A 10,675-nucleotide genomic window follows, 5' to 3' on the forward strand; every position below is an offset into this window, starting at 1 on the left:
GATAGAAATGGGGACTGCAGTAAGGAAATCAGAAGAAGATTAAGAATGGGGAGGGTGGCTATGAAAGAACTAGAAAAGATCATAAAATGCAAAGAATCATAAAAGCCATTGTTTTCCCTTTTACCATGTCTGGATGTGAGAGCTGGACAGTTAAGAAAGAAGATAGGAAGAAAATCAATTCACTGGAGATGTGGTGCTGGAGAAGAGTGCTGAGGATCCCATGGATGGCCAAGAAGACAAACAAATAGGTCTTAGAGCAGATCAAGCCAGAAAGCTCCCTGGAAACAGAAAGAGAGGAAAGCTGCATGCTAGATGGATGGACTCTATAAAAGAGATCATGAGTATGAATTTGCAGGAACTAAACATAATAGTGGTGGACAGGCAGTCTCGGAGATGGTCTCCTCCACAGGGTCGCCATGGGTCAAAATCGACTTGAGGGCAGGTAACAACAAACATAATAAAATATGGTATGTGTAATATAGGTGTAAATAAACCATATGAAATGAATTTTTATTTCTATGAGTATTTTTAGCTTTTATTTAGTAAGATCCTACATTTTTTCTTGAGTGCCATACAATTTGCAGTGCCTTGTCTTCCTTTGTGGTTAGGGCATCTTGTCATCCTGGGCATGCTAATTATTCTGCCTAGTTTAAGCCACTTGGGAAGGAAGAAGAAACTACTCATAAGTATTGACCGCAGCTCAAACTGACTTCCACTCACTTTGTACTCTCAGTTCTGAGATTTAATCAATGACTTCACATTTCAAGGCCACATTTCCAAGTAGTAATTGTGTTTGTTCCTTGCTGCATGCACCTGATAAGGTGGGTTGCAGTCCACAAAAGCCTTATCTCTTTGCATTCCTGTAAGGACTAGAAATTTACTGGATTATTTCTTTTTTTAAAGCTGAGAATTCTCAATCGAATTCTGCTGCCAATACAGAATCCTGTATCCACAGAGCACCATCACAGAATGATGTTCTGGCACTCTTCCGGACAAAATTCAAGCGTTGGTTTTGACCTCTTGAGCTTTAAAAGTCTGAGAAAGCTTTGACACATGAAAAAGAACATCTTGATCTTATCTTTGGTTGCCGGTTATGCAATATAGGTCAGAGGAGAGTACTTACTCTACAGGCTCAAGGCATATTATGGGTGTGCAACCTCCCCTCTTGCAATGAGGTAAATCAGAGCAATGGGGAAGGCAATGGCAAACCTCCTCTGAACAGGTCTGCCTAAGAAAATTTTGTGATGGAGTGCTGTAAGTCAGAAATATCTTGAAGGCACCCAACAACAACAACAACAACAACAACAACAACAACAACAACAAATCAGAGTAATGCAACCAAAGGAAGAAGACATTATTCCATACCATTTGAGCTGTCAATCTCATAACTGGAGTGTATGGTGGCGGCATTTATTAGCCCAGCATCCCACAAACGGAAATCGTTACAGTCATCAGAAACATTTCTGATTTTCAAGGTGTAGTTTACCACTGGTGGCTATCTTTAGTGCTTTCTTTTTCTGGTGAAAAGGCAGCATACATCTTTAATAAATAAATGGCTACAATCCTACACTGAGAAGCCAGAGCCTAATGTTGTGTGCAAAGTTATGCAGCAGTTGCACATCTCCTCATTAGTGATCTGTGGCATTGTGTAACCAAAGGTACAACCCAATGTAAATGTACAGCTGCCTGTGCAGTACACAGTGTACATCCATAAGCAGCATGGATATGCCTCCATGTGGAACGGCACTGCATACACACCTCCACTTCCACAACCTTGACCTCAATGAGGATGTTCTCCACTGGGTAAAGATGTCCAACTGCTTCCACAGAGGAATTCACTCAATAATAATAACAATGGAATTGGATGCCACAAAACATCTCCTTACCTGCTTGGAGGGTTCTGAGTTCCGAGTGACCTCCTCATAGGCCCCCACATTGTCCCAGGTAGCAATAAAGGCATGCTGTGGGGTGAAGTCGGTAGCACTAGGAAATCCAGCCTGAATCATCTGGGTAACTTGATCCAGCACGTTCCTGGATTCGTCCAGGCGGTAATAGATTTTACCCTTCCCTCCGCTGGTATCAATGTCTGATAAGAAGGGAGCAATTGCGGGGAAATCTGTAGGAAGGTCATCGTCCACATATTGGGTCTCCCTGGGGAAGTCCTGGGTAGATATGATCCCGTTGGTCCCAACCTGTCAGGGAACCAGGTTAAAAAAGAAAAAGAAAGCCATCAGGAAATACAATCACCTTGAATGTGAGACTATTGATCTGATATTTGTCTGTTATCTAAACTGATAGCCAGCATGGTGTGGTTGTTTGAGCATTAGACTAAGACTCTGGAGAGCAGGGTTCGAATCCTGGCTCGGCCATGGAAACCCACTAGGTGTCCTTGGGCAAGTTACACTCTCTCAACCTCAGAGGATGGCAGTGGCAAACCCCCTCTGAAGAAACTTGTCAAGAAAAACCTTTGGGTCTCTATAAATCAGAGTTGACTTGAAGGCATACAATAACATTAATCTGCTAAGTACTGCAGTTTGTTCTGTTCTCATCTACTTTTTGCCTTGGGTACCTTTTTTTTTGGGGGGGGGGGAGGGAAGGCATGTGTTAAATAAATAGACATGAGGTAGGGGTGGGTCATTTCTGCCCAGTGGGCCAGATGTGGTCCACTGAAATTCTCTATCTGGACTTCCAACACTCTTATCTCTGATCGCTCCAGAAATCACTATAGTAGCCAAGATTTGTACTACAGCTCCACACAATGCTCTCTTTGAACAGTGGTGTAGGTGGCTTGTTTTTTAAATATTAAAGAAATCAAGTTGGGATATTCATGTTTTTAAATATGGTTTGTTTGTGGGGGGCTCATGCTGAGTCAGAGATTCTCTCAGTTGTTGTCCAAAAAAGTACTGTTTCGCTGTTCTGGGACCAAGGAGCAAAGGTGACACATGGGAGAGAAATCAGGAGTGTAGCTACAAGGGAGCCAAATGAAGGCACTGCATCCCACCAAATAAAAATTCTGCCTCCCAGATGAAATTTTCTTTTGAGTCTCCAAAGTTCCAGCATTGCAGTGCTTAGAATTTTAGTTTAGCAAATAACGCCCAAACTTTAGTTCTCCAGATATTTTGGATTTCAGCTCCTAGAATCCCTGGCTTGATTGTTGGCTTGTGGGAGATGAAGTTCAAAACATCTGAGCAATCATAGTTTGGTAACCATTACAGTGTAGGAATGCAAAGAAAAGAGGATAGCAAAGTGACCAAGGGGATGCGAATAGTGCAAAATAGAAGAGTTCTAGGTGTGAATCATTTTCTGTGTCTCTCTCTGATGTGATAGAAATTTAAGGGTGGAAGGAAAATTTCATTTGGGGACAGCAATATATATATATATATATATATATATATATATATATATTAATACAGACAGTCTAAATCACAACCAAAGTAATAAGCATTTAGATTCCTAGAGAAAGAACTTCTATAGGAATTTGTAGGTCCTCCAGTGCAATTCTATGGTCAATTTCTAGCAGATGTTGATCACAGACCTGCGCTGGAGGACCTAGAGTTTCCTAGAGTGGTGGTCTTTCAGGTTAAAACAAATCAGTGTTTTCTTATTTGCGGTTTTCCCAGTTTCATGGGGTTCCTGAATACCTAACTTCAGCAAATGTGGATGGCCCACTGTAATACAATAAATGCTAATTAACTAAAACACAAAAAAAGCTAATGAAAGAAAACAATCCAAAAGAAAAAAAAATTATTCTACTTTACAGATCCAACTAAATCAATTTACTAGTTACTAGTAACCATAACCACGTATTAATACATTGATAGATCATAGAATCATAGAATAATAGAGTTGGAAGAGATCGCAAGGCCATCCAGACCAACTCCCTGCCATGCAGGAAATCCAAATCAAAGCATCCTCGACAGATGGCCATCCAGCCTTTGTTTAAAGACCTCCAAGGAAGGAGACTCCACTACACTCCGAGGGAGTTTGTTCCACTGTTGAACAGCCCTTACTGTCAGGAAGTTCTTCCTAATGTTGAGGTGGAATCTCTTTTCCTGTAGCTTGCATCCTTTGCTCCTGGTCCTGTTCTCTGGAGCAGCAGAAAACAAGCTTGCTCTCTCCTCAATATGACATCCCTTCAAATATTTAAACAGGGCTATCCTATCACCTCTTAACCTTCTCTTCTCCAGGCTAAACATCCCCAGCTCCCTAAGTCGTTCCTCATAGGGCATGGCTTCCAGACCCTTCAACATTTTAGTCACTCTCCTTTGGACATGCTCCAGTTTCTCAATATCCTTTTTGAATTGTGGTGCTCAGAACTGGACACATTATTCCAGGTGAGTCCTGACCAGAGCAGAATACAGTGGCACTATTACTTCCCTTGATCTAGATGCTATACTTTTATTGATGCAGCCTAAAATTGCATTTGCCTTTCTAGCTGCCGCATCGCACTGTTGACTCATGTTCAACTTGTGGTCTACTTGGACTCCTAGATCCCTTTCACACATAGTTTCATTCAGCCAGGTGTCCCCCATCCTATATCTATGAGTTTCGTTTTTCCGCCCTAAGTGCAATACCTTACATTTCTCCGTGTTGAATTTCATTTTGTTAACTTTGGCCCAAGCTTTCTAGTCTGTTCAGGTCATTTTGAATTTTGGTCCTGTCCTCTGGAGTATTAGCTACTCCTCCTAACTTGTTGTCATCTGCAAATTTGATAACTATGCCCCCAATTCTGTCCTCCAAGTCATTGCCAAAGATGTTGAATAGCACTGGACCCAGGACAGAGCCCTGTGGGACCCCACTGGTCACTTCTCTCCAGAATGAAAAGGTGCCATTGTTGAGCACCCTTTGAGTTCGGACAGTCAACCAGTTACAAATCCATGTAACAGTTGCCTTGTCTATCTCACATTTTACAAGCTTGTTTGCAGGAATGTCATGAGAAACCTTGTCAAAGGCCTTACTGAAATCAAGATATACTATATCCACAGCATTCCCTTCATCTACCAAGCTGGTAATTTTATCAAAGAAAGATATCAGATTTGTCTGGCATGACTTCTTTCTCTGAAACCCATGTTGACTTTTTGTGATTATGACATTGCTTTCTAGATGTTCAAGGACTCTCTGTTTAATGATCTGCTCTAGAATCCATACATGGTAATAGGGAATATAATGGCTTGTATGATTCTTTGCAGTCTATGATCTTTTCCAGTTCTTTCATAGCCACCCTCCCCATTCTTAATCTTCTTCTGATTTCCTTACTGCAGTCCCCTTTTCTATCAATGTTTGATCCCAAGTATGAGAACTCTTTTACTGCTTCTATTTCTTCATTGTCTAGAAAGTCCATAAATAGCTTCCAGTCTTTCAAAAAGTATCCAATAGGTTTACCCTTTACAAACCACATTAATTTAGCAATTTGGGCTAGCTCGGCAACCGTAACAATCCATTCTTTCATCACTGGAAGTGCAGTTCACTTCCAAGTTTGAGCAAACAGTGTCCTCGCTGTTATTATCATATATGGTAGAAGGGAAACAGAATTATTCTTATGAGGGACAATGCTCCCATTTTGCCCTTTCTGTCCCTACACTCCTAAGAGGGAGAGAAACAGTGGCTAATCTTTCACTGGTTGACTTCATAGGATCTCCACACCTCCTAATCCGAATCGGCCTGCAAGCCCTTTCCTTAAGCCATTCACAGAGGCCTACCACATCCTTCCCCAAACTGATGCCCTCCAGATGTTTCAGACAGCTCTTCCCACCGGCTCAAATTCACAAGGGGAGGACCGTGGGAAATTAACTCCAAAACATCTGAAGGTATTTAATCAGTTAGTAAAGCAGGGGCATCACCCCACTGCACAAGAAAGAGGACACCAGGGATTGCCGTAACAACAGGATCATTGCATCAGTCTCCCGTGCAAGCAAAGTGATGCTGAAAAATTCTGCATTTTAGGGTTCCATTTATGGTGTAGTGATTTGAGTGTTGGGATTTATTGGGACACCAGGGTTCTAACTAGGATGGAGGGAATCCTGATGAAGTTTGCAGATGACACAAAAGACATTGCAAAAACTGGAACAGTGTTCCAAAGGACCTAGATAATCTAGTAAAATTGGGCAGAAATTAATACCATGAAATTCAAAAGAGGCAAATACAAAATTCTACATGATGGATACAGGAGGCAGCTGCTGTTTGCCTTGCCTATTTTAGGCAGACACACACAGCAACAGTAAAATTGGTCAGAGTGCAGTGGGCCCTTGTTATCCACTGGGATTTGGTTCCTGGATCCCCTGTGGATAACAAAATCCGTGGATGCTCAAGTCCCATTAAATACAATGCCATAGTAAAATGATGTCCCTTGTATAAAATGGAAAATCAAGGTTTGCTATTTGAAATTTATATTTTTTTGAAATATTTCCAAGCCATGGATGCTTGAATCCATGGATAAAAAATCCGTAGATAAGGAGAGCTGACTGTACAATCCCATTTCCCCCCATAACAACCTTCATTGCTTTTTTAAAAAATTGCAGACACACTTCTGCAACCTGACACCAAAAGTCTGTGTTTCTCCAGGCCTCCTTCACCATCTTTCCAATATTGCTTTTAAAAAACATCCAGCTAAATAGAGGATGAAGAGGAAAAAGCTGGTCTGAGCAGACATCAAAACATTTTGGAAAATGGAGCTTCTGTTGTCAGAGGAGAATACTGCACTACTTAAACTGCTATACTGCAGCTATTCCACTTTTACTGCTCCGGCTGCCTCCTGTGGAATCCTGTGGAATGGGATGGCTTTTTTACATTGAGTGTTTGCTATATGGGCTGGGTATCGTGGTTTTATTTTGGTTTTAAGGTTTGCTATTTTATATTGTTTTTATGTGATGTTTTAATTGTTTTATTGTAATAAGTTTTTTAAGTGTTTTTATTTTTGAGCTGCCTTGGGTCCCTTTCCGAGAGAAATTAGAAATTAAATTAATAATAACAACAATAATAATAAGGCGTAAAAGTGGAATAGCAACATTATAAGAGTGTAGTGCAGTGTACCCCAGAGTCGTTGGCTGCAGAAATAATGCAGAATTCAAAGATATAGCAGTGTAAGTTGGTAGAATCTGTATGTAGAGAGATCTTGTAGCACCTTTGAGACTCACTGAAGGAAGGAAGCTGGCAGCATGAGCTTTAAGTCTACTACAGTCTATTACTTTAACTCTACTACATTCGTAGACTTAAGTGTACTTCCTCAAATACATTTGGTGACTTCAGTCTATGAAATCTGCTGCCAACTTCTTTCAGCTATAAGATCTCTCTACATACAGAAATAATGCAGTTTAACACCTCTTAAACCACTGTGGCTCTGGGATTTGTAGTCTGGTGCAGCATTTAGCTTCCTCTGTCAGAGAGCTCTGGTGCCACAACAAAGGACCAACTCATGCTGTCAACTCCTTTCTTTCCATGAGTCTCAAAGGTGCTACAAGATCTCTCTACAGACTTTACACAGCTATATCTTTGAATGCTAGGATGCCATAGCATGGAGCCATGGTAGGGAAAGTGAGCTCAAGCCAGATTGTTCCTGCAGTGTGGATGCAGCCTTACAAGGCAATCCCTGGCATGTAATTACACTGTGCCTCAATGATGCTAAAAGAGTGCATCTCTCTGGGCAAAAATGAGAGCAGACAGAGGAGCCCTGTGCCATGCCCAGGAATGTCTTGGGCAAACAGAGGCTGCCTAACCTAAAGAGGCTGGCATTGGCATCCCAGTGCCTTAGCACACACGGGTGCCTTCCTCCCTAGGGCTCTCTTGGCTTGCAAAGGAATAGATCCCGGCCATGTAACGCTCCCCCCAAAGTCATATACAAGCGAAGACTCTGCCCACCGTTGTTTTATTATTGTAGTACTGTTTTTAGATTTTTATTGTCTGTAATTTTAATAGATGGAATTGTTTAATCCTTTTTTGAGGGGGGGAATTGTATATATTGTATTTTTAAAAGGTTGTACGCCGCTTTGATTGTGGAAACAAAAAGCGGGATATAAATCAAAGTTTTATTTATTTATTATAAGCAGCCCTTTTTCTCCATGCCTGGGGTGCCAGTTTTGGGTGCCCATAGACATGTCTTTGGGTACCCCCCCCCCGGTTTACCTTCCCCACCCAGAACAGAAAAGGCAAGGAGGGATGTTGACGAAAAGGCTGGTACCTAGGACCTTTCTTTCATAAACATGCCTTTTATTTTATTTTTTTACTGAATCCATCCCTTGCAAAGGGAGCCTCCAAAATGACCATTTCAAGCATTAAATACATCAGAGGAAGTAGACTGAACTCTAGGAAAGCTCATGGTGCCAACTTCTTTCTTTCAGCGAGTCTCAGAAGTGCTACAAGATCTCTCCACATACCGATTCTACAGACTAACACAGCTCTATTTTTAAATAAGAATAATAGGTAACAATAACTAATAAGAATTCAAAGATATAGCTATGTTAGTCTGTAGAATCAGTAAGCAGAGAGGCCTTGTACACCTTTGAGACTCGCTGAAAGAGAGTAAGCGGCAGCATGAGCTTTCCTAGACTTCATTCTGCTTCCTCAGATGCCTTTGGTGCAAATATATCTGAGGAAGTAAACTTAAGTCTAGGAAAAGCTCATGGTGCCAACTTCTTTCTTTCAGCGAGTCTGAAAGGGGCTACAAGATCTCTCTGCAGGCTAATTCCACAGACTCACACAGCTACATTTTTGAATTCTCCATTGAAAGCAGTGATTCCCAAACCCTGACGGTTGTTGGATTCCAGCTCATTGCAGCCACAGCCATTTGGACCAATACTCTGGGAGCTGAAGCCCAAACCGCTGGAAGGCCTGAGTTTGGGAAGCACTGAAGGGGGTCCGGACCTCTGACCAGGGCCAGGCTGGTGTTGTGGTTTGAGCCTTGGAATAGGACCCTAGGAGATCAGGGTTCAAATCCTGACCCTGGAAAGCCCCCTGGGGTTTGGCCAAGTCACACTCTCTCAGCCTCAAAGCATCTTTTTGTTTGTTTTTAACTGCCCTCAAGTCAATCCCAACCCTGCGGATGAGACACCTCCAAGTCCCTCTGTCCTCTACTGCTCTGCTCAACTCCTGCAAACTCATATTCATGATCTCTTTAATAGAGTCCATCCATCTTGCATGTGGCCTTCCTCTCTTTCTACTTCCCTCTACCTTTCCTAGCATTACTGTTTTTTCCAATGATTCATGCCTTCTCAGGATGTGCCCAAAGACAACCTGAGTTGTGTCATCTTGACTTCTAGGGAGATTTCTGGCTTGATCTGCTCCAGGACCCATTGGTTGGTCTTTTTGGCTGCCAGGGAATCCTTAGCACTCTTCTCCAGCACCACATAAAATCCTAGAAACCTAGGGTTGGAAGAGACCTCAAGGGCCATCCAGTCCAACCCCCGTCTGCCATGCAGGAACTCTCAGTCAAAGCATCCCTGACAAATGTCCATCTAGCCTCTGTTTAAAGACCTCCCAAGATGGAGACTCCACTATAATTTTGATCCTGACCTCTGGGGTATTAGCTATTCCTCCTAATTTGGCGTCATCTGCAGATTTGATAAGTATGCCCCCAATTTTGTCCTCCAAGTCATTGATAAAGATGTTGAATAACACTGGGCCCAGGACAGAGCCCTCTGGGACCCCACTGGTCACTTCTCTCCAGGATGAAAAGGAGCCATTGTTGAGCACCCTTTGGCTTCAGCCTGTCAACCAATTACAAATCCAAATGGCTTGTAGGATTCTAACTTTTGTACCTAGTTGGGCCAGGGCAAAAAACAAAACAAGTCCCACCCTCTGAAGAAACCTTGCCAAGAGAAGCCCCTTGGGATCTCCTAAAGGGTTGGAAGACCCCCAACAGCCCCAACCCCCCTAGACTTACATAGAGGTGCTCAAAGAGGGTCTCGTAGAAGAGCATGGGCAGGGCGACTGGAGGCGAGGTCTCATCGTCCCCTTCGGGCAGTTCTTGGTCCCCCTGGGAGCCCCCGAAGGGGAAGAGGGCAGATCGGGGCAAGGAAGCCCCCCTGGAGACCCCCAGCAGGAAAAGCAAGAGCATCCCCTGGAGATCCATGCTGCTAGGCAATGCAAAAGCCCTCCTTGGATGGCAGGCTGGCTGGCTGGCAAGCCCACTGCTCCGATCCCCTCTGGCCCCTGCTTTCTCTGGGTGGGGCCCCGGGGGTCCGCCCCCCTCACGCCATTGGCTGCCCGAAACTCCCACTGACCAATCCCCTCCTCGCTCCCCCTCCCTCCTGCAACATCTGGAGCTCATTAGGCGCCTCTGCTGCTGCTGCTGCTGCTGCTGCTGCTGCTGCTGCAATGAAAGAGACTGGCTCTCCCAGCAGAAAGGGCCGCCTTAGAATCCTAGACTCCTAGAGTTGGAAGGGACCCCAAGGGCCATCCAGTCCAACCCCACTCTGCCATGCAGGAACTCCCAATCAAAGCATCCCTTTCCACAGAGGCTGGATATTAAGGGATTTGGATTGTATATTTTTAATTCTTGTAAACCGCCCCAATTGTATTCTGTATTATTATTATTTTAAAAATAATACTTTTTAAAAAATTATTAATTTCCAACATAAAAAAACAGCCAAGCAAACCTTACAAAATAGTGTCATCTTGTTGTTGTTGTTGTTGTTATTTATTATTTATTTTATTTATATCCCGCCTTTCTCCCAAAGTGGGA

General features: G+C 43.0%; 1 protein-coding gene across 1 annotated transcript in view; it reads right to left on the reverse strand.

Annotated features, from left to right (window-relative positions):
- NID2 (nidogen 2) overlaps window positions 1–10,063 on the reverse strand; it is an 86,318-nt gene extending 76,255 nt beyond the window's left edge. The window contains exons 1-2 of the mRNA XM_089522885.1: window positions 9,875–10,063; window positions 1,887–2,192 (exon numbers count right to left, since the gene is read on the reverse strand). Of these exons, the coding sequence (XP_089379011.1) occupies window positions 1,887–2,192; window positions 9,875–10,063 (495 nt within the window). The remainder of the gene's footprint in view (window positions 1–1,886; window positions 2,193–9,874) is intronic.
- Window positions 10,064–10,675: the final 612 nt, after the last annotated feature.

Source organism: Sceloporus occidentalis, unplaced genomic scaffold (genome assembly GCF_023333645.1).
Source record: "Sceloporus occidentalis isolate IW3139 unplaced genomic scaffold, rSceOcc1.0.p SCAF_4, whole genome shotgun sequence".
Classification (NCBI taxonomy): domain Eukaryota; kingdom Metazoa; phylum Chordata; class Lepidosauria; order Squamata; family Phrynosomatidae; genus Sceloporus; species Sceloporus occidentalis.